This window comes from Tympanuchus pallidicinctus, unplaced genomic scaffold (genome assembly GCF_026119805.1).
Source record: "Tympanuchus pallidicinctus isolate F22 unplaced genomic scaffold, pur_lepc_1.0 scaffold31, whole genome shotgun sequence".
Classification (NCBI taxonomy): Eukaryota; Metazoa; Chordata; class Aves; order Galliformes; family Phasianidae; genus Tympanuchus; species Tympanuchus pallidicinctus.
In genome coordinates, this window is record NW_026294749.1 from 12,609,313 (window position 1) to 12,634,304 (window position 24,992).

Here is a 24,992-nt window from a genome sequence, read left to right on the forward strand (position 1 = left end):
GGCGCTGTGGCACAGAGCAGAGCTCAGCGCTGCCCCTCCGCTCGCTGTGAGGAGCCGCAGCCGCCATCAGGGCTCCCGTCAGCGCTGAGCACCCCCGGACACCTCAGCTGCTCCGCGCACAGCTTTCCCTCCAGACAAACCCTTCCCCATCTTTGTAGCCCTCCTTTAGATGCTCAGTAATACCTTTGTGCCCTTACACCGCCTTCCTTCTTTCTTTCCTGTCAGATTAGTTTACTATTGCTCAGCTCGTGGATTTGCTCTGCCCGTGTTGAAAATTTTACATCAGTTTGAAACAAAGTTCTTGTTCAGTCAAAGCTGCATACTGAATGTACCAGCTCACCCACCAGATGAGAAGATGGAGTGCATTTCTGCACTGAGAGAGCTTTTTATTTTTAATATTCTCCATAGCCATATAAATTAATGTACACTACAGACATTCCCAAGCACTGGGATTCAGTACTTGCATAGTGTTGACGTATGTCCTGTGTGACGTATGTTCCTGGGCCATCCCCAGGCAGAGCTTAGAGGTTGGGTTTGGCTCATGCCAGACAGCTTGCAGGCAGGTTTCTGCTTTTTTAGAGGTCAGATGCTTGGGAGCTTCCTTTCAGTTTGTGGATGTGGATATTGCCTTCATGTGCACTCAGATTAGAGCTTACACAATGCTTTTTATATGTACAAATGTACCAACAACTGGATTTTTTTAATCACTGCTTCTGTTAAAAAAAAAAAATAGTTTTTTAGGTTGCTGAGGGGAAAACGAATGGTCCTAGGATGCATATTGTAAGAGACACAGTACAGCTTTCATCAAAAACAATCCAATAATTTTTAAGCTTTGCATCTGTCAAATGCTTTTTTCTGACTCGGCCCTTATTTTATTTTATTTTTTAACTTTCTGAGCTCTAGGAATTATGCTTTACTGCTCCCAATGCAAGAATAAATCCAAGAGAGAAATCGCAGATTACATGAAGAATAAAGATGTGTCAGTTTGAGGATTGAAAAAATAAAATGTGCATTGCACATACATTGCACAATACCCTTTTATTCTAGTCAAATATGTTTTCATCACCTGTTTGTATTTAATGGGTGCTTAACTACCATTCTCAGTAGTATCAATATTTTTGTGTATGCAATTTTTTTGCATGTTGGTTGGATTTGGTACTTTTGTTCTTTAAGCATTCTTGTAGTCAGCCTTTCTGACCACTTTGTTTGTAGGGGTTGTTCTCTGTATGATTTGCATCCATCTGCTATTTTGTTATTGCATGCAAGTAGATTATCTAGATTTTCTTCCATCTAGTATCCTAGTAGTCCTTTGAATGGCCTATAACAGGGAACCTGAGTAGTAGTGCTGTTCTTTCATATTTTTAAACTACTGAGTCAACAGAAATTGAAGAATTGACTCAATTTACATGCACTTCGGAGAATTTCCTTATCAAACATTCAGGTGTTTTATCTTGGCTTAATAAGGCATTCCACAAGTGCAAAACAGGGAGAAGAGTTTCTGAAGAGGAAAGGACCATTACTAGCCTAGTGTTGTTTTCATAGGTCCGCAGTCAAATCAGTTTTGATTCGCTGAATATTCCTGTCAAGAATTACAAAAGTGACTAATGTTTTATTAACTAAGGCTGGTAGACTGATGAGTGGTACAGATGTGATACAGATTCAGGCTTGGAGGTCTGCCTTGGCAGAAATAGTCATAGGTATATCAGGACAGCAAGTTGGAAAAAGCTCAGTGGAAATGCTAAGTTTGTGCTTCTGTGAAAGCTCACTAAATTATTATTTTTTTTTAACAAAATCTTGCAAATAATCCTTTGAAAAGTAAGAAGCTGCAGTTCTATATTTACAAATTCAATAGCCAACAAGAATTTATATCAAAGTGCTTGGATGATTGCAGACATCCTTGCTGTGTTACTCTATGTAATGCAGATGCTGATGTCAGGGCAAATACATTCGATGTTTAAGTTGAAAATCTCTCTCTAATGTAATTCCATATAGCAACAATTACCTTTTAGCACTTTGAGATTCCTGGTAATAAAAAATGTTGTGTGATTATTTATTTAGTGTTTTTATTTCATGTTTACAGATATCAAGTAGAAGATGAGTCCTCTCATTTGGATGAAATGCCACTAATGATGTCAGAAGAAGGCTTTGAAAACGATGAGAGCGATTACCACACCCTCCCAAGAGCCAGAATCTCTCAGAGAAAGAGAGGCTTGGAATGGTTTATCTGTGGTGGCTGGAAGTTCCTTTGCACTAGGTTTGTTTCGTACTAGAAGTTTTTATTTAACTATTCAATGATTTAAGGAAGTGCTGATTGCATCTCTGTACTCTACACGTGTCACAGAAAACATTGTAATTTGCTTGTTGTGCACCTGTTAACTATTTTGCCTGCGTTTTCTCTACTAGGATATGTATTAACAGTTAATAAAAGTTCTGTGCGACTGCTGCTGTTTATTTCTCCAGTGTGCTTTGCTGACTTTCAACTGAAAAGAGGATTTTTAAGAGATCAGATACTGAAATTGTAATAGTCCAGGTCCGTAACATGCAAGCATGGCTGTCAGTTGTACTCAAAACCACACAGAGTAAAAGATGTTAAAGCTTTCCTCGATTTTTTTTTTTTTTTTTTTTTTGAGGGCATTTATTTCTTAAGGTAGAAAAAAAATGTAGATTTTATTATATTGCTGAAAAGAGAAAGGTCATCAACTAATGATGAGTTAAAATTTCGGCTTTAACAGTTAAGGAAGGAATGTAGCAGTTGGCCTTAGAGTGAATTGCAGCTGGAGCTAGCTCTTGTGATTTGCTTATTTATAAACTTTGTGCTGAAGTCCAGTGACATTGGAACAGCAACTTCCTAATTGAATTGCTAGAAAGTTTCCAATTACTGCAGAGTGGTTAAAAATAACCTTTTCATCTTTAATGATGAAATCTGAATATTATGTAAAAAACATTGGAACGAGTGATGTATTTTCAGCTAAGTGATGAAATTTTCTGTTAGGAGGTGATTTTAGAATTTATTTAGACAGGCATCTTCATACGTAGTTTTCTTGGCACTTAATAAATTGCAAGAGACCTTACAATGGTGTTCTACCTAACCGAATGAGAGCTGTTTTTGTGCACTTTTAGTTATGAAGTAACTTTTTTATGCTGAAAGCCGATGGTTTTATTTATTCTTTCTGTAATGTCTTAACAGAAAAAAAAAGTATTTGTTACAGGGATCAAGTGTTAGAAAGTAGCAGGAAGGAATTAGGGAAGCAGAGATAGCAGAATGAGAGTTAATATATGTCGTTTATTTTTGGAAGTGGTGTTTTTTAGTGTTTGAAAGCACTTTGAGAGACTTTAATTTCTTGGGGACGTATCTAAAAATGGAAGTACATTTCAAAAAGAAATTGAGATCTTTGGGTATTAGTTACTGTGATGGACAGTTTGTGTAGCTCTGATTTCTGGAATGAGCAGTCCTTGTGCGTCCTATGTTTTACAGGACTTCAGTCTGACTTCAAATTAACTGCTCTGAGTGTTGTTATTCCAGTTGTAATTGCCATGCATTTTAGCCTTTGTTTTTCTAAAGAAATGAGGCATACTGTGCTTCTCATTCACAGTCTTCATACATCTATTGAATTTTCTGATGATGTGAGAACAACCGGACTGAAGGATGGAGGAAGTTTCAGTTGTGCCCCTGTAAGTTTCATGAAAATAGGTATAACAGTAAAGAGAGCACCTTGGAGCTGCCCTGGCAGAGGTACTGGAGCATCCGCTGTGTGTGAAGAAGGGCTGTTAACTGCAGGATGGATTTGTTGGAACTCATAAAAATCAGCGAAATTTCATAAAGACTCACTGATGAAGAGAATTGTAAAATTCCCAGTTTTATTTTAGAACTTCATAGTTACAGCTCAGCTTTAAGCAGAGATCAAAAAAGACGTTTGGATTTTTGAGAAGGAAAAAAGCAGGGAAAAGGCGTTGTGGATAAATTGTTTTGCTACACTCTATCACTTCTCTGTGCAGTCAGTGGGTTGTGGATGAGGTATGTGTGTATGTCAGTTCAGAATACTGAAAATTTCTGTGTTTAGTAGAAAAATGAGCTTCTCACATGAAATGGATCTGGGTTTCAACTTGCTTGCCTCTACTCGAGGTGTTCCATGTAGCTTTCTGTCTTACAAACTTCCTTCAGCTTGTCTGCTGTTGGACCAGAGATGCTCTTTCTTTAGACATTGAATACCTGGGTTAGGAGCTGGGATGCCTGTGGAGCTTCACCTGCTGGGGTCTCAGAGCATGGTGGCTGTGGTGTGGGTCTGTCGGTGTGGAACTCGGTGTCAGCTGTGAGGCCCAAAGTGAGGCCTGTCCCTGTTGGTGAGTGGAAGAACGTTTCATCTTCTTTCCCCCCAGCCTTCACAGAAGGAATATCACTGCTGTCTGTGTTCTGCTGTTCTCTCCCCTGTGGCTCAGTGCAACGGGCAGGAGTTGCACTGTGGGAAGTCTGGGTTGGAAAGTCTTCTTCTCTGAAAGAGTGGGCATTGGAATGGGTTGCCCAGAGAAGTGGTTGGAGTCACTGTCCCTAGAGGCGTTCCAGAAACGTGCAGATGTAGTACTTAGTAACATAGTTTTGTGGATGCTGATTTGGGTTGGTGGTTGGACATCTCAGAGGTCTTTTCCAACATTAATGATGTTATGATTCTACACTGTATCCATATTGTATTGATGAGGTAGTTGTAAGAAAATTCTTTCCTAAGCAAGAGGCCCTGAAGGAGTTTGTCTTTTGCCTTACTGATTAACTCAACTGAATTGTGATATATGATGCAGATGATGGAGTCCATTTAGTCTTGAATTGTACACAGAGACATTTAAATCACATTGGGATTTTCTGTAACCGAATGTGATGGGAGCTGCATTTATTTTTCATTAAAAATAAATACTGTTGAATAACAACTGTATCGTAGCCCAGAATTTCAGTAGGAAATTTAGCAGGCAGAGGATACTCCCACAAGATAGATGCAGAGATCTGTTTAGTTGAGAACATTTGCCAGGAGGAGGTTCCCATGATATCTTAGTGAAATCTTATCTACTGGTCCAATCAAACTATGTAAAAACCTCATCTTAGGTGAGCACTTCTGGGTGTGTGAATATCCTTTGTGGTCTTGAGGAGATTTCTTCTGGGCTGAAAGCGCCTTAGGGGTTGGTCATTGGTGCATTCAGTGTCAATATTACTCATATTAAACTTTATGCGTATTTATTGGGACCTGCTGAATACTAGAATTTTGACTTGCCTGTCCTTTAAATTTCCTAGGATTACTGAAAGGACTGTATAGAAAACATGGAAACTACTGACTGTATTGCTGTGTATGTAGTTATTACACTGTAAAAGTAGCGTGTAAGCTATCAGTTTGGTAGAGAATTGGGTGTCCATACAGTTAGAACTGAGAGGATTGTGATATGTCTTCTGCAAAGCACTGAAACGTGCTTGCTTGCATAAGGCGAGCTGCATTCTAAGTGTAATATCTGATGAAATACCAGATTGATTCAGCACAGCTGTCTGAAACTTGCTCAGTTCAACAGAATTTAAAACTTAACCCCTGTATCTGTGGAAATTAATCTGATACCTGAGACCAGGTGAAGTTTGAATTTCAGTTTCCACTTTGTTTTGTACCTTAAATTATATTGTAAATTTTTCAAAGCTATGTTAGAAATGGAGACCAAATAGTATGCATTTGTCTGGAGCTTGGCAAACAAACCCATTGATTTTTTTGTCTTGCATTATTGGGATGCTGTTCATTTTTTAGGAGTGGAAACTTTTAATTTTACAGCTTAACAATTTTATATTCCATAGATTTACTTATTAAAAAATCATCTGATGGTTATTGCTTAATTGAAGAAGTTTCACCTTCTTGGCAGGAGCAAATATGGCAGGTTTGTCAAAGTTGAGTGTTCATTAAAATTGATTTTGTAAAAATCCTTTATTCAGCTTCTAACTTCCGTGCAGACAATAGGCTGTTGTTGGCCAGAACTGAGTACTGAACTGAATACTTTGGATTTTATTTGCAAATCTGTGTCTTTGTAAGTTTTTACAATTGAGAAGGAGGAAAAAAATCAGCAATCACAACACCTCACCAAATAAAAGTACATCAAATGTTGCCACTGATTTTGAGCAAATTGAAGACAACCGATATAAATTCAGAAACTGTGTATTTCTTGCTTTCATAGCATAGGTAAAAGAAAACTTTGTGATATATAGCAGTGGTTTTGTGGCTGTAATCATTTCCTCTTTAACTTACGAATTCTCTTCAAGCATGTGAAATTATAATGCACGTAGATCAATACTCTGGAGTTCTTTGGACTGGATTGATTTCTTTCTCATGAGATTTACATTCCACTTGTTATCAAAAAACACTTTGTCCCTATGAAAATGGTGCCATTGAATGGCATTTCCATATGAAGTGAAGGGGATATCAAATGCTCGGATTAATTTGGGCTCTAAGATGGCCTGTACACTTTCAATTAATCTGCGACGCATTTGTTATGCAGAAGCATGGGAAAATGCTGATCTTTAAAGAGTGACATGACCACTGTGTTGCTTTTGGCCCGATTACTGAAGCTACCTGTTGAGTACAATAATTACAGTATGTTTTCTTTGCAGAACTAGTTTCTGCTACTTAAAACCTAATAAGGAAAAGCTGACCCTTGCAGACAATGTGGAGCTTTTATATTATCTTTCCATTATGATGAAAATGCTGTTTTGTGAAAGATGCTGGCAGTTAAGCTTGTAGGATAAAAGTAATTAAAAAGGGGAAAAAGAAGTCCTTATTATTGGAACTACAGAGTCAGTTGAGACTCGCTTTAGCTTTTGACTTGGTGGGATGCTCTGTATTTACAACAAGTTAAGGGTTCTTATTTAACAATTACTGCATGTTTTTGAGGATAGCATCAGTAATGTATGAGACAGCTGTGGTAATTCCTTCAAATAAAATAAAAAAGCCATATAGCACTTTAAAGTTTTTATTTATTAGTACGCCTGTTCATACGTACAACATTATAATGATGGGGGCATCACATCTTACAGCTACTGTTTTTTAAAGAAAAAGCCTTCAATGCATTTTTTGAATTTCCTAGACAAATGTGTTTGAAATAAATGTTGAAATCAATAAAGACGTGTTACTCTTTTATTATAATCACTGAGTCCATGGTGTAAGGTGTTTTCATTGAAGGTGTCAGGAAAATCTGAAGCATCTTGATCGTGCTCTACCTTGCATTGATTTTATGGTTTTTGAAGTTCAGAGAATGTTACTGCAATTCGTCTCCTGATGTTTCTTTCACAGAAGGTGGAACAAAAAAATCCCACTAAAGGGTCAATTTTCTTTGCACAAGAATCGTTTCCATATTCTAGAATATTAGAGAACAGATTAAGTGTGTGCTGGGTTTCGATAGATAATTTGGGTTTCAAAAATACCAATTAGACTTCATTGTTCCTTAAAATTTGGATTAATGTAAATCGGTTTGGATCTGAGGCCAACTTCCCCCTTTCAGTCTCCCTGTGATGTAGCAATGATTACTGATGAGACTGTAAATTAGAAATACCAGGTGATTTTGACTCTTAAGTTAGTAAAACTCATCTGAACCATTACAGTATTAATCTGGGCATGAGTCAGTTTCATCCAGGATTTTCTTGCATGTGGATTTTGACATTGTTAGCTTTGTGCCAGGCCTTTCTTTGAAAGGTGTCACAGTTGTTTCTCATTCTTTTGTCTGTACTTTTTGGCATCTGCTGCCTAATGTGGAAATTCTACAAAAGACATTGCATTTAATGAAATGTTTGGGCTTTTTACAGTTCAGATCCAAAGGCTGATTTAAAAAATACAAGATTTCAAAAGCTGTCAGTAGATTTGTCTTGAGGCTTGTAGGCAGGCAGATGGGTATCATGCTTTTATTTGCTTTCTCTGAGAAAATCATCTTTTGCTGCAAGTCTGTATCAGCTGTACAGTTGAGTGATAAACTTTGTGTTTGTATTGTCCTCTCCATCCCCTGCCCTGAAAACTAATGAGTATAAAGCTTTAATAGCAGAGCAGTTTTACCAAGTTTAGATCTGAGATGTTCTGTCTTTTGGTTGTTTCACTTGATGCTACAAGTGTAGATGCAGCCTGAGTCCTTGCAACTATGTTCACAGTTCTAATGAGGGGTGAATCTGTCTCAAAACAGATCCTCTTTCTGTTCCCTATGAGTTTACAAGTGGATCAGTTTGGTCTGAATTTACCCACACAGTCATATAAAGACTTGTGTCTGCTCAGGGTAAGGGGCAGGAATGCACAACTTTATTACTGAAGGAAGCAGGATGGGTTCACAGCCATTAAGCTGTCTGTGGAGCTGTGACGTGTGGAAGGCAATGCTGCTCATGTTAGTGGAAAGACTTTTGTCATAATCAAGGTAGCTTTGGTTTTTTGAATGTTATTAAAAAGCATGAGCACCTTTTGAATGTTCAACTAATGCTGTTAAAGTTTTCCAAGAAGAGTAACTGTCACTATTTAAAACTGATGGGGAAAAAATCGGAATGGGTGTATATTGTAACAAAGCTGAAATGCACAGAATCAAATCAAATTGGTGTCCCTCCATAGTGAAAGCTTTAAGGAGGAAATGCTAGGAATCCAGCATTCAGAGCTGAAGTTCTCAAATATCACCTTGTGAGTACTGTGTGGTGGCTTTTCCAAAACATAGCTGCTTTGAATGATTTCACTTTGGCGTAGTCTGGTTTTCTATAAGAAAATTGTAGAACTTTGAATTGCATTTCTTCTTTGGCAAAATTGCTTAGTAAGTAGACCTGTGATAATACAGATGGCATTTTATGTAGGATGTGGTATTATGTAGCGTGTAGTGATGTAATCAGTCTTTCTTCAGTGCTTATTTGTGCATTCCATGTCACTGACGTTGTGGAAGAAGTTTAAGAAGGGATCTTAGTGGCCATCCAGTTAATTCCTTGCCTGCACAGTATAAATTGCACCAACCATATATTTCAGCTCCAGCACAGTCTGACAGCTTCAGTAGTAGCAATTCCAGCTTCCTTCAGCATTTCATTCCGCCCTAGCCATTAGGAGGACTCCTCCTCTGTCTGTCCTCTGCCTCTGCTTCCTCCCAACATTGATTTATTTGCCACAGTTGGAGCCCATCATTATTTTCTTCATGGACATAGAAAGCAATTTTTTCAGTTTTTGTTAGGGTGAGGTGTGTTTAACTTGACAAAATCTTACTGGACTTTCCTGTAAAGAATGTGAAAATGTTTTTTATATCTATATTAAAATATATTTCTTATTTATCCATATTTTTTTTGAATCATAGAATGATTTGAGTTGGAAGGGACCGTAAAGGATATCTAATGTCCTTTGTCTTTCCTCTTCCCTGTAGGGACACCTTCTACTTGGTTGCTGTAATATTTATTTTATACTTTATATTTATAATCACATACGTGTTTCATGTTTTAGATCTATATTTATTTAAAATGTGTGTATATATGTACAGATGCACAGATTAAAAACAGTGTATTTGTGTCAGCATAAAGACTTCAGTGTAAATAAATATTAGAAATAAACATCTTGCTTGTCAATGTAGATATGGAGGGGTGAAAAAAAAAACCCTGTTTTTCTTATGTATTTGTCTTTAGGATTCCATGTTTGGAAAACAAAGATCACGTACATCTAATTTGTAGTTTTAAAATCAAAAATTGTTTTTCTTTTCAGTTGTTCTGATTGGCTCATAAACATCTGCAGAAGAAAGAAAGAGCTGAAGGCTCGCACGGTGTGGCTTGGGTGCCCTGAAAAGTGTGAAGAAAAATACCCTAAAAATGCCATTAAGAATCAAAAATACAACATCTTTACCTTTATACCTGGGGTAAGGTGCTGGTTTTCTCATATTGGGCTGACTGTATGTTCTGTAGTATTTTTGTCTGTTCTGCAAAAAGATAATTTTGTGTGCCCAGATTCTTCACTTTTTCGACATTTATCTGGATGTCTTTAGGCACAGCTGTGAGTGAAAGCAAGGCTACATTTTCTTAAGTGTTGTATTATCAAAGACATATTTACATGAGAAATATTTGCATGATTTGAGTGGTTGGAATTCAGTGAAGCATTACTGCTTTGAGATGCATTTCCACGCACTTTTCTGTAAATAATTAGAAATTTAGAATCCCCTTCTAGAAACAGAATCACTCCTGAACAATTGATTCTGAAAATACCAGAGAGCACGAACTAGAGATACAAGCAGTTGAACATCAGTGTGCTCATACAAGTACTTTACTGTACTCACTGCCTTTGAAAGCATAATAAATGATGCACTCTGAACTATAGAACGTCTCATCAGAAAAAATTTATTGGTATGAAAATAAGCAAGCCTTGGTTAGTAGACCAGTACTTTTCAGAGTTGTAGTTCTTATCGATTAATTGATTAATTGATTAATCTAATTGATTAATACAATCTTATTGATTGCAGTTCTTATATCTTAAGAATAATGAAGTCTTGGTTTTGATAGTAATCCTTCAGACAGTTCTTCTGTCATGGAGTGAATGTGGATTTGTAGCTTTTTGCTTTCTTTTTTGGAAGAAGCTATATGGTGCCTTAGTAGTTGGCTTCTTTTTTGTTTGTTTGTTTCCAGTGTGTAAGTTGCTTACTTACACAAGTTAGTTGCTTACATGAAGGTGAAACATTTGTTCACACTCTCAAAAAATTAGTTACTATAATGAAATACAGCACTAGGGAAGAAAACTGTTGAAGCATCAGCACATAAAACCTAAAAACATATGGCAACATTCCATATTTTACTGGTACTTTCCAAGCATTCTGTGACCTGTTGCATTCAATTGTAGAATACACCCATTTTTTACAAACATTCTTTGTCTTAAATTTTTTATTTCCGTGATCATGCAGATGTATGAGTATTGATTCTGTTCCTTTGGTGACTGGCAGATGCTTTCTAATGCATTTCTTTATTAAAAAAGAGACAAATGGCTTTGTAATTAAGACTGATCTCCTGCCACATAAATAAAATGCCGCTTACCGTAGGCAGATTAAATATTCTCATCTCTATCGAACCAAGTAAATGTTTTCTTCTCAAGTTTAAATTATTAAATTCAGAGAAATTGGTTGAGGTGCATATGCTTTCCTAAAGGTCACCAAATTCATTAAGCATATAATAAGCCATTGATTATCGTGACTAGAAGTCTTCAGTGCATATTACAAATCCTAAACTAGATTCATGTTTCCTGTAAGGATCAGCCATTTCTTGCAATTCTCTGTTGAGAGGGATTTGTTTTTCACCTCTTTGGATAATCTTGATTTGGCTGTGTAGACAAAATCACATATATTTAGTATTATTTGAAATTCAGTAGTAACAAAGTGGAATCCTAAGTATGAAGTTCAACACTAGGTGAAAATAAAAGGCTTTTGAATTTTAATTCTGGGCATAAATCAACAGTCTTCATTGATTGGAGGTACGCTGTAGTTGTTTTTGTTCTGTTCCACTGCAAGTAATTTGTGGACAGCACAGTTGTATTGGTCCCAAATCCATAGACGTAGCTAAATGTTGGCCTGAATGAGTTACCCTAGTTGAAGTCTTCATCATGTTAAATCTGTCTTCTGCTTAGAAGTGTGTTTTTTAACACTGCAACTGACAACAGCTAGTTTTCAGTGATTTTTATATCAGAGTACAGGGCTTAAGGTAACTTCAGATTAACAGGATATTACTGGGAGAAAGAGTTACGATGTTTTCAAATTTAGGTCTAATTTCCTTGTATTTATTAAAAGAGAAAAAAGAAACAAACAAACAAAAAAAGAAACAAAACCAAAACAGCCTGCTTCTATTAGTATGTGCTGTTTGTTTACTATTTCATCTTAGTCTTGACACCTGTTCAGGAATTCTGTATAAATTCTTATAATACCTGAAGTGGTCCACAGTTTGTCATTCCTTTTATGAACTTCAAAGCAGTAATCTATTTTTTTATTATTGGTTTTATGTAACTGGAGACTTTGAGTTTCCTTAACGAGACTGAAGTGTTTAAGTTTGTACTGAAGAAGCTGTCAATGATCTACTATATTCAAAGAGTTTGTAGGAAAGTGCTGTTCAACCTCTGCCTGCAGATCTCAACCCAATCTGTAGGACGGATGTGCTTGGAGGCCCAAAGCTCCCAGAGTATTCTGTGGACTTCTGCTTTGACCAAATAGATCAAGTCTTTGTAAACAGCAAGAAAAAAAATAAGGCAAGAAATGATGAGCTGTATCACTACTGTCATGAGGTAGAAGTTCTTGCTGAATTAGTTTCGTTTTGGAAGGATGCTCCAATGTTCCTTACAAATTCAAATTTGACTTTTTGGCTTTATGTATTTATCACTTCCAATCTTGAAATCTCCTCTTCTGGTTTGAGGTTGCTCAGGTAATAGAGCAACCTCATTTTAATAGAACGGTAGCAATGTATTGGTCTTGCAAGATGCTGACTGCTAAGGTGCTGGTACTTTGTGCTTGATGGACAGGCACCTTAAAATTAACTCTCTAGGGCATTTATTTCACCTAGGGCTTAGTTTTTTACATAATTAACTGATAATACTGATGATGAAAGCAATATATATCTGTGAAGCAACTTGGATTTTCATACAGAAGTCATTGCATTGCACACTCTTCAAATGTGGCATTTGAACTGTTTTGAATGCTTGAACTTTGAAGCAGTTGATTACTCGCTGTTTCAGGTGGTGCAGTCTCAATTTTACAGTAGCATTTCCAGTCCAGTAGCCTCTTCTGGTTATTCTGTCAGAGATACCATGTTATCCTCACCTACTAATGAAGCATGTGGAGTCTGCTTTTGTACTGCCACTGTAGGGGGGAAAAGTTCAGAAACTTATCTTGCTTGTCGTCACAAACGTAGTGGATGTGAATTATTGCAAATTTATTTTAAATTCCATAGTAAATTTTTTGCACTGTGATCTTGACAGATGTTAAATGTTTTTAAAGATCTGTAAGCTCACATAGTTGTTTTCAAAATATAAAAAATCCAGGAAATTGCTTTTTCAGATTGAAAAGTCGTTGATATAAAAAGAAATTTTCTCAACAAAAATAGCTACCTAATAATAAAATGATAGTATTAGATGTACAATATATAATATCCTAAATACTATATACACTCTTACAGTGCTATGTTTGTATGGCAGTATCCACTGTCATGATCAGGTGATTTTCTATATACTACATGTAATATTTATGTGCATATAAAAATCATGGTATTTATCTGTTTTATGTTCTTTTTTCCATTTTAGGTTTTGTATGAACAGTTCAAGTTTTTCCTGAATCTCTATTTTCTCGTCGTGTCCTGCTCACAGTTTGTACCAGCACTGAAAATAGGCTACCTGTATACATACTGGGCTCCTCTGGTAAACAGAAAAATGCTATTATCTACATTTTAAACTTCAAGTGAAAAGCTAATGTATAAAAAAATCTCATAAATTTGCATCAGATAAGCTTCATTGAATAAATATGAAACAAAGAAAATGCATAAGTCATACTGCAGTGGGTACTGCAGGTGGAGTTGTTTGATAATGCTTTTTGTTAAGAGACCAGTCTGAATGTATAGTGCTTCTTTCTAGCAGTGGTGACCTGAGAGATTAGAAAAAAACAAACAAAACAAATCTCAAAACAACAAACCTCAGAACTTTAGCTAATAGAGAACCTCATTTGGAAGGTCCAGTTCTTTTTTGTGTTGACTTTTCTTATGGCTAAAGCAGAATTGAAAGCATACATTTTTTTGCTTTCCTTCTGTCTACTTTGGTCATGACATTTTTTTCATAAAAATTGATGAAGATTTTTTATTTTTTAAGCTGTGGACAAAGCAGAAGGAAAAGGTGTCTTGGAAATAAGTTACTCATTAAACATGCTTTTCCTGATCGATTGCACTTCCAGTTGCACTGGTTTCTTTTCAATATGTCTTTCTATTATTGAGCCCTCTGTAGTATTTTCTTGGGAAACTTCAAGTCGGTTGCCTCTGACTTGGTTATCTTGAGGTTTGGAGAGACCCTTTTAGTGGTCTGCCAGCTATATTATTGTGATTTGTAGTTCTCATTTTAAGACACCTCCCCCCCCTTTTAAAAACAAATGAGGAAAAATAAATTCTTTGTTTTCCAAATTCATTTTAAAAAGAAGTAGTTTTTTATGGTGGTGCTTCTCAGAGGTATTGGAGAACAATGACATTCTGACTGCTTGAGTAAAGGTCATTCTTAACAAGTCAATGTAGTAAATATTCTGGATTGATTTCATTGTTTAAATTGTTGCAACGTGTGTCCATTTAAGTACTGATCAAGGAGAGGTTGTCTGGACACAGAGGTGTGAAGAATCTCCAAGACAACTTTTGCTGCAACAAAAAAAACCCCAACAATTCAAAGACAGGAAGACTGTTGTTCAGCAGTAGGAGGTCGTAAGGGAGTATTTACGAAGGTCTTTCTTGCTGACCCAGTAAGACAAGAGAGAAGTTAACCTTGTCTGGAAGTTGATCTCTTCATTGTGAAATGCTAAGCAGAGATCTGTTAGTGGGATGGTAAGGAAAATAGAAAATAGAAAGATCACTTAGTACGGCATCTCATCTCTGTCAAAGAGTAAGCAGTTCCCCCAAACTTCATAATGCAGATCATCTGTTAATAACATAAATGGTCAGTTCTGTATAGACTGATAGTCTTATTAAGGGATATTTTGAATATCATTTCCAGTTTTCCCATCAAGCAGTGTGATCACAGCTTGTGCTAGTAGTACTCCTTTTTGGTAGAAATTGCTGAGAAAAGCTCAGTAATCAGGAGAGTAGCAATAACTTAGTTTTCCTTTGCTTTGTCATTCACGTGTGTGAGGAAATTGAACACAGACAGAGACCGCTTTCACAAGTAGAGCAGCGTGTCGACCATTCAGAGGGTAGTTGACCAGTTTTGTACTTCATATTTTCCAAGGTTGAAAATGGAATTCTGAGGCAAGACTGTCTGAACTTTCTGCTTAAAGAGCTAAATTGAGATCTGGAAATTGGGTTTCAATAATATTAGCATGCCTAGGAGATGTGGCTGTGCCCTGGGTGCAAGTAGGAATATGTTCTACGAAGGTGGTTTCTTCCACCTAGTTATAATTTGATTAGTGCAGCTAGTGCAAACATGAACAAACAAGAAGTGTGTAATTCAAGCTTGCAACAGATTGGGCCTTGGAATGTTGGGCTGGAATGGGGAAACAGCCTTGCTGTAATCAAGATTGTTTTAGGAAATCTCTACGTCTTGATACTGAGAGGGTAGGGGGAAGACTGGCAAGCTGCAAGTAGTCTGATGGTTTAAAGCTTCCTGTAAAGAAGGGGAGTATTGGTGGATTTCTTAAGCTACATAAGTAGTCTGAAGACTTGACTTATCTGTTGGAGGATTTGTGAATATCTAAACCTCTTTTAGTGATCTTACTTGTATGAGAGTAATGAGTATTGAGAGTAAGATCCCTTTACTGTTGGAAAATGATACACCTCTTTCACTCATGGAGAAAGACTAAGTACTGGAGTTCAAGAAACTGTGTCTGAGAAGAAACAGAAAAAGGAGGGAGAAAAGAGACTCCTACATGTTTAACCCAGTGTGGTCTTGTATTCTTTACTGCATGTAGAACTCTGTATTTCTAGGAGCTGCAGTGGCACCATCCTGTGAAAAATTCAGCAGAAATATTTAGATACCTAATTTTTCAGGGAAAAAAAAAGCCTTTTTCTTTGTCAGTATTTGTGACGTATTGGTAAATAACATGAACTTAGAGTTTTTACTTTCTTAATTGGAATAGTACTCCTGCTTGTGATTCTGTTCTAGACCTTTGTTAACTCTGAGTTGTATCTTTATATCTCCAACAGGGATTTGTTTTGACGGTCACAGTGGCACGGGAAGCTGTTGATGAGTATCGACGTTACAAGAGAGACAAGGAAATGAACTCACAGTTATATAGCAAGCTGACAGTACGAGGTTAGCAAAACCACTTGTACAAATCCTTGAAATATTTAATCTGTTTTTCTCAAACATTCATTTTCAGCTCAGAGAAATATCTAATAGATTCAAACCGTACTATTCAAAATGAAACTGATACAGAACTAAAATGTGTGATTCACTCAAAATTGAAACTGTTAGATTAAGAAGTACTATAAATCTTTTGCTACTTATAAATGAAATGTGTATGCATATATTCAATATATTTTTGAAGCACGTTACTAGTTAGCACTGTAACTTCAAACTGCAGTTCCCTGAAATTGATAATGAAAACTCAGTAGGACTGTCAGCTCTATGAAGTGTGGAATCAGTTACTAAGAAATGAATCTAATAAAAATTTTGAGACTTTGAATCTTCCTATGCACTTGTGTTTAAGAAAAGGTTGTTGCACTGAAAGTCTGCTTATGTATCAAGTATTGCTTTCAGTTTTTGCATATAATTTGAGATTACATGAGCACGTAATAGGAACAGAAAGCTTTAGTATCTGAAGTTTTCTTTCTAGAAATTAGTAAAAGGAGAAGTCAGAGTTATGACTTATGTCTGGTCACAGTTGGTGATGTTCCCCAGGGCTCAGTACTGGGACTGATATTGTTTAATATCAGTGAGGCTGGTGGTGGGGCTCAAGTGCACCCTCAATAGGTTTGCAGATGGCACTAAGTTAGGTCAGAGTATTATCTGCTTAAGGGTAAAAATGCTCTGTGGAGGGGTCTGTATTGGTGGGCTACATCCAGTTGTATGGCATTCAGTGAGATGTCAGTTCTGCACTTTTTGTCTCAACCCTACACAGTGGAATAGGCTGGTGAAATTACAGAATTATTTGAGTTAGACCTTTGAAGGCCTTCTAGTCCAACTCCCTTGTGATGAATAAGGGTATCTACATCTAGACTGGGTTGCTCATAGTCTGGTCCAGCCTGACACTAAATATCTCCGTTGGCAGGGAAGAGTCTGTTCCCTTCTTTGTTGTGACTCCCCTTTAGATACTGAAAGGCCACTGTCAGGTCTTACAGGAGCTCTGTCTTCTTCAGCTTGAACAGGCCCAGTTCTCTCAGCCTATCCTCATAGGACAGGTGTTCCATCCCTTGGATCACTTCTGTGACCTTCCTCTGGACCTTTTCCAGTAGATCTATGTCTCTTCTATACTGAAGACACATTGGAGAAAAATGGATGTGATGGATGGACCACTCACTTGGATAGTCACATTCAGAGTTGCAGTCAGTAGCTCAGTGTCCGAGTGGAAACCAGTGATAAGTGGTGTTCCTCAGGATCAGTGTTGGGACTGGTGTTATGTAGCATCCTTGTAGGTGACATGGAGTGCACCCTCAGCAAGTTTGCAGACAGTGCCAAGCTGAGCAGTGCAGTTGACAAGCTAGAGGGAAGGGATGCTATCCAGATGGACCTGGACAGGCTTGAGAGATGGGCCCATGCTGACCTAATGGAGTCCAACAAAGTCAAGTGCAGTGTCCCACACCTGGGTTGGGGCAGTCCCAAGCACAGATACAGGTTGGGTGTAAAATGGCTTGAGAGCAGCCCTGAGGAAGTGATGTTGGTTGATAAAAGATTCAACAAAGTGTGCTTGCAACCCAGAAGGCCAGTCATATCCTGGGTTGCATCAAGAGAATTGTGAGCAGCAGGTTGAGGGAGGTGATTCTGGACACAGTACTCTAGATAGGGTCTCACCAGTGCAGAATAAGGATCAGCTCCCTTGACTTGCTAGGTGCACTTCTTTTGATGCAGTCCAGGATATGGTTGGCTTTCTGGACTGTGAGATCGTAAGACTGACTCGTGTCAAGCTTCCCATCCCCCAGTATCCCCGAGTTCTTCACTGCAGGGCTGTGCTCATTCCTTATGTCCCTCACCTTCTGTTGGTAGCGCGAGTTGCCAGGACCCCATGTGCAAGACCTGCACTTGGATTTGCTGAACCTCATGAGATTCACCTGGGCCGGTGCTTAAGCCTCAGTATCTCTGAATGACAGCCCATTGCTCAGGTGTGTTGGCCATACCACACAGCTTGGTTATTAAAGAGCGTTGATCCCAGTGCGGACTTCCAGGGCACACTACTCGTCACTGATCTGGACACTGAGCCATTGACCACCACTGGGGCTATGATCTGATAGCCAGCTCACTGCCCATTGAATGATCCACCCATCAGATCTGCACCTTTCCAGTTTGGAGAGAAGGGTATTCTGGGGGACTGTGTCAGAGGCCTTGGGGAAGCATGACTGTGACTTCTTTTGGATTCCAAGTCTTTGATTTTTCACAAAGTTCTTTAAAGAAAAGAATCGCTGTAAGAATGAAGTGACAATTGAATTCTATAGGTTATCGTAAATATTTAATATGGACATAAAAGTATAGAAATATTTTTTCTGTTAAGTTGCTTAGCGTATTTTAGTATTTAGATTCAGAAGCAAGTGCCACATAGAAAAGTGTAAAAATAATGAATAGATTTTATCAAGTCAAAGTAGTGAATAACATTACAAAACAAAATGAAGTAGCTATTACTGTGGAAGGTCATTTTCCTACAACACTCTAGGAAGTCTCTTTTAATCTTTTCATGCCAGGGAAAACCCTTAGTAGTTCTAAAGCATGAAGATGGTAAGTAATGTGAGGTTATTTCTCAAGCAGTTAGAATGTAATAGTGTATATTTTGCTGAGAGTGAATCTGTTCACACTTTCCCAGCATATGTTTCACTGCACTTTTTAGTGTATCTTGGTGAATATATTTTGATAGTCTGTGGGAAGAGTAATTTTGCCAGATGTGGGAATCTTAAGAAACCCTTGGAGTACCTCAGGATAATTTTCCTCACAAAAAATATGAATGAGTCCTGTAATGTAACACAAGTTTGTTCAAAAATCTTGCTCTTCTGTGGTGTGTTAGCTTTGGTTGCTGGATTCCTACAAGGCCACTCTTATTCTCCTTCCACAGCAGAACAGGGGGAGGAAAATATTGGAGGGAAAACAAACCACCCAAAAACCTTGAGATAAGAACGTGGAGGTTGCTCAACAAATTAGAGGCAAAACAGATTCTATTTGTTAAAGAATAATTTGTTGCCAGTTAATAATAAAGTAGAATAGTGAGAAATAAAAACAAATGGAAGCCACCTTTCTCCCACTCACTTTCTTCCCAGACTCAGCTCCTGGTCCATAATGGTTTCTCTTTGTCACTCCTTCCTCTACTCTCTTCATCTGCTGCAGGGTGAGGTCCCTGTCATAGGATGCAGTCCTTCTGGAGCTGTGCCAGCGTGGTCTTCCCCTGGTCTTCAGTTCAAGAACTGCTCCATCACTGGTCTTTTCCTTGGAGTGTAGTCTTAAAAGGACAAATTACTTCAGTGTGTTACCCACACTGGCCAGAATTTCCCACCAGACAGCCTGTTTCTGGAAGTGCTCTTCTCCACATGCTCTGACTTCATTCAGATCATATTGACATCTTGCTTTGGCCTGTCTTCCATGGGCTGCATGTGGAAATCTGCTTTGCATGGTGCCCCATGGGCTACAGACAGACAGCATCCTGGGCTGCAGGCAAACTTCTGTTCTGTGCCTGGAGTACCTCCTACCCTTCTTTTGCACTGACCTTGGTGCCTGCAGAGGAGTGTCTCTCAGTTTTGACTCCTCACACGACTGCTTCATGGCTCTTTTTTATCCTTCCTTAAATGTGTTATCACAGATGTACAAGCAGTATCACTCACTGGCTCAGCTTTGACCAGTGATGGGTCCCTTTTGGAGCTGGAACCTGCCTGTGCTTGGCATGAGGCAGCCCCTGCTCTCTTCTCACAGAGCCTACCCATGCAGCCCCCTTCTGTTACCCACATCTTGCCATGTTAACACCATTTAAAAAAGTAATTGAAAGGTAGGTAAATGGTGAACAGTCCCATTAATGATGATGTCATCTACAACTGTGAGGAATAGTAACCAATGTGGAAACTAGCATTCTTGCCTGGAATTTGCATAGAGCAGGGAGCAGCATAGCAACTGTTGTTCTTCCCTTCCTTGTCAACCTGAAATAGCTTTATCAGCCTTTAGACATGCACTGCAGCGATCTGCAAGTAGTATAGCTATGTATTTAACTCAGGTGGTTGCAACGGTGGCATCTGGACCTTTACCATTCTTAATACAGTCTGTAAAGAATTAGACTCTTACAGTTTTTCATTAAAGCTGTAATTTAAGCTGCTAGTTGGTTCTAGTTTTTTAAACCTGTTATGACGTGGCGCTGAACATACCTTCAATATAACTTACATGTGCTGTCCTATCCAACAGCTGTGGTAGTGACCTGAAATCCTTACTTCTGAAGTTTATGGCTTATAGTTATCAGTGTGATATCAATGCCAGTAATTTTAAGAGCTTGCTTTGGTGCTTTTTGTGCCTGTCTCTTTACTTTTCTCTCTAGCTTTCTAACAACAAGTATGGGAAGTTTTCCACATTTTTTCAAACATTGTGGCTATTTAAAGGTAGATTGCTAGGCATTAAGCTGCACTTAAATAACAGCTTGGGAATCGTGATTCCATCATATTCCCAGTATGTATAATATTTTTAAATACATGTATTTGAGAAATTTCACTTTGTAACTTCTCTTAGAAATAAGTAACTTCTTGAATTAAAACCTGATTTGGTCACCTTGACGCTGCTATTTTATACACATGGAATATACATTTAATAATATAATATTAATATAGTTTAATGTACATTTAAATGTATATTAAATATACATTTAATATAGGTGAAGTAATTATGTCAGCAACTGATGCACAGAGAGCAGTCCCTTCTTCCAAACAGAAGGTTTTAAGAATGTTTTTTCTTACAAAATAAAAGCAGTGTACTTTTCCCTAGAAATGTGTAAGTTTATTTCAACTTTCAGATGTTGGTGTCAGTGTTATCATGATTTCATACTTGTTTTATGTTCTGTTTGTGTTCTTTCTCACTTTTTTTTAAAGACAGGGGTATTGGAGAGAAGATTCAAGATCATTGCAGTAAACTCTGAATCACACATTGGCTGTGGTGTGATAGCTGAGCTCTGAATGTTTTGAGGTGGAGCTGCTTTCAATAATGAAAGCTTTGTTATAACTCCACTCAGAATTAAGCCTTATGAAAAACTATTAAACTTACATGTAGAACAATAAATGAAAAACTTTTGCAGCTCATAATTAATAGCATTTTTCTAAACACTTCATTCTGAAACTGAAATGTGTTGTTTTGAGGCAAAAAAACCCAACCATGAACTTCCTGTTTTGATAAATTTAGATGAATATTTTTACAGACTTTGAGGATTTAGGAACTTATCTATGCAAATTAATAAAGGCTACATCTCAGATAACTATTTTTGTCAGTAATTTTCAATATAATTACAAATAATTACAGAATTTTGGTGATACTCTGTAAGAGAGGAAAAGAAATCGTTTAGACTTTCCTAGGCTACAGGCTAATGGTTTAGAGAAAGAAGGCTTTGTTACTTGTGAGTGAGCAAATTTGATACTGATTTAATTAAAAGCCTGAAAATCAATGCCTCTCTTTAGAGTTGCTTTTCAGAGTGGAACTGTACTTCATACTTCTGTAACATCTTATTTTTTCCCCCCAATGATTTTATGACTTTTGTAGAGTCTTTTCTTTGAAATAGATATTTTTCCACCTCAAAAAATGGAGAAATTGACATAGAGAAGTTAAGCAAATTGCCTTGCTCAGATGAATGCCTCAGTAGGAAAAATAAAAGTTAGTAATGTTCAGTTCTACCCTTTGCTTAATTGTGCTATTTTCATTCCATCTTTCATTGTCACTGGTAGTTGTTTAGGGAAAATAAACTACTGTTACTTGAACTATAGTTAATTACTTGTATTAAAGTAGTGTATGTAGGCTGATTGGTCAGTTAAAATCTTCTTACATGGCATTGCTGTGCATTAAAACCAGGACTTCTTCGACTACTCAATGGTGTTGCCATTCTGTGGAGTCATTTTGGGCCTGAGGAACTCCCCAGACATTTAAAAATAAGCATTTTATGACTGCTGTGTTGCTAGTAAAAGAAGTAATGGCTTTTTAAGTGATACAAGATCTTGAATTGGTGTTTGTTCTTATCAGCAAGTCAACTTTTTAATAATATGAACAACTGCTATAATAAGGATAAAACTAAGTGTGAAAGCCAGTATGCTTGCTTGAAAATCTGAGCACTCAGAAATCTTTTAGGGAGCTGGAGTGACATGAACGATTTCTTTTACTTTTCAATTCTGTTCATACTGTGCTCCTAAAATGCTGCATTACTGAGATTTTTATCTCAGTTGACCTTTTTTTAATTTCAGAGTGTTCTCCATTAAGAAGCGTTCAGTTTTGAGTCACTTGTACCTGAGTTATCTGCAAATTTAAAATCAGATTTTTATCAGAATGCCCTGATAATTATTGTAACACTGTAGTTAACTAAAATCTGTACTGGAACTTCTTATAATACAACTTCAGCTCTTCAAGTACAGATCATTCTTGTGCTTCTTAAAAATGTCCTGCATTTAGAAGAATGTATTTCTGAATCTAGAGGGAGGGAAGATTGAGGTTGGATGTCAGGGGGAAATCCTTTACAGAGAGAGTGGTGAGGTGCTGGAACAGCTGCCCAGAGGCTGTGGATGCCCCATCTCTTGAAGTTCAAGGCCAGGTTGGATGGGGCCCTGGGCAGCCTGGGCTGCTATGAAATGTGGAGGTTGGTGGCCCTGCGTGTGGCAGGGGGGTGGAGATTCATGATCCTTGAGGTCCCTTCCAACCCTGGCCATTCTGTAGAGTAATGTTAGGTCATTATTGCTTGCAGTGTTTCAAACCTACAGTCTGTTCCTGGTATTTAGATCATTTGGAGCACGTACGTTTTCTTTAAAGCATTGTATCCATTTAATCTGGTTGATCAGGGGAGCTCTAAGCAACAGCAAGAAAATTTAGAATTTATTTTTAAAAGAGTTTCAAAAAGAAGCTGGAAAAGAAAAAATGTCAGTTGTGAAGCATCTCTGGAGTTTTAAATTAGTGGTTTAAGGCTGATATCAGTTTGCTATGCATGGAGTTTGAAAGAAGGACTCGAGGACAGCATTTTCACTGAAAAAATCATCATCACTGTAACTTAATGAAGTCTTTCTTTCAGTCCCCCATTGTACTGTATGTACTCTAATTATGTTGACTGCTGTAGCTAATAAATACTAGGTAAGACTTAGATGTGTTTTACCCTTGACTGTTCTCCAGAGCTTGGTATTTACTGGTTAGAAACAATCTGTTACTAGTTCCAAAAGTGTTCTTTTCAGACAGTACTCAAGATACAATGTGTAAGATGAGCAATTGGAAATTATTTTCAAGGTCTCTCAGAAGCACCTGTTGTTCTTTCAGGAGTTTTTCTACTCAAAGAAATGCTCATTAATAAAGTCCTTTGTAATACACGTAATACCTTGTTTTGTTCACTTCATTTCTTAAATTATGTGAAATACTGAGCACATGTGAGAAGTTTATTAGGTTTTTTCAAATAATTTCAGTGCTTTTCAGAAGACTGTCTTGAAAGCGTAATGAATCACTACAGATATGTTGCAGTACTCCAATTTTGCATAATTCTGTTTGTAGCTTTAGGCAAAAGCCTTGCACTTTGGTGGACTATGAAGTCTGGATGTGCAGCCACTTCTGATTGCTTTGGATGTTATTAATAATTACACAGGTGGTGAAGAGTGTCTTGCTACTGAAATGTTTCTAATGAAAGAATAGTGAGCAAGCATAGTTTATGAAGCAAATAACATTGTGAGTTTTTTCTCTAAATGCATCTTTACTAATTTGTATTTTAATATTCTCTGAAATGTTGAACTGAAAATATCTAATTTTCCTTTTTTTTTGATCTAGAGGAAGGCAATATTTGCCAGCTTTTCAAAATCCATAGCTACTTTTTTAGTTACTGCCACACTTAACCATTCAGTTTTAGAGGAACATGTCCTCTTATTCAGATTCATTGTAGAAATAATTCTTATGTCATAGGCTTCCATATTTATAGAGATAACCAGACTTCCAACAGGATATATAAGTGTATTATAAAGAAGGTGTTCCAAAGTGTTAATCACCTAGAAAAATATCTGTTAAGGAAATTTTTCTATTTGTAATGTGAAATTCCCCGTGTTAGTAGGCTGAATACAAGCAAAGGTGATGTCTAGGTTCCTGTTGGTATATCTTGTCCTTGGAGTCTTTGCTGCCTTGGAGTGCCACAAATGGAAGTTCTACTTTGTCATCCAAAAGTTAGTCTCTTCTGCTCTTTACTTTAGATGCTGTTAGAACATGACTGGAGATTTCAGTTGTTTGATTTGATCAAATTGCTGTCAGTTTCATTTGGTTAACGCTGCTGTATAGCTTTAGTCACGTTCGACTGTGCAGGTGGCAGAGTTGAGATGCAGCACAAAGTACTCGGATTTTTGTCTGTTGGGAAATTCCCAGGAGATAAATTGGTAACAAAATAGGTGCTGTTCACCTCTAATCAAAACTTGGGACTTGGTGCAAACCTGTGAATTCCCTCTATAGTTAGGCAGTCTAAATATGTTGACTTGTGAGATTGATGCTAACCTGATTCCCGTCCCAGCTGTTGAACGCTCCTGTCGATTACTCATAGTTCTTGCTACTGCTTTTAGAATCAGAGGTTCTGCTGTTGTGTTCACCATCACAGTTGGGTTATGATGAGATTGGGAGTCGGACTGAAGATGTGATTGGTTATATGTTAAAGAGTGGGAAGCAAAGATGTTTTGGATTGGATTGTTTTAAAAGATTTTCAGTAACAAATACTGGCTTTCCAAAATAGCTGTGCAGGCAGGCTAAAATAATAGTTCTGATCTCCACTGACATTCTTTCCTTATCTTGGAAACACTAATACTATGGAAAGCATACTGAAAATTAGATCAATTATAGGAATAAATTCATTAAGTAAACTGAAGCTGCTGTTTTTGCATTAAATATGACTTATTTTCTCTTTAATCATAAGATACATTCAGTCAAAGGTATTAAAACGTAGGAATTTTGTGAAAGTAACTGCCAGATTTCTCT

At 37.4% G+C, this 24,992-nt stretch overlaps 1 protein-coding gene across 6 annotated transcripts in view; it reads left to right on the forward strand.

Moving 5' to 3' along the window:
• ATP9B (ATPase phospholipid transporting 9B (putative)) overlaps window positions 1–24,992 on the forward strand; it is a 155,991-nt gene that overhangs the window by 9,575 nt on the left and 121,424 nt on the right. For all 6 annotated transcript variants that reach the window (XM_052697876.1, XM_052697877.1, XM_052697879.1 and 3 more), the window contains exons 2-5: window positions 2,081–2,254; window positions 9,708–9,858; window positions 13,266–13,379; window positions 15,851–15,959. In XM_052697876.1, the coding sequence (XP_052553836.1) occupies window positions 2,081–2,254; window positions 9,708–9,858; window positions 13,266–13,379; window positions 15,851–15,959 (548 nt within the window). The remainder of the gene's footprint in view (window positions 1–2,080; window positions 2,255–9,707; window positions 9,859–13,265; window positions 13,380–15,850; window positions 15,960–24,992) is intronic.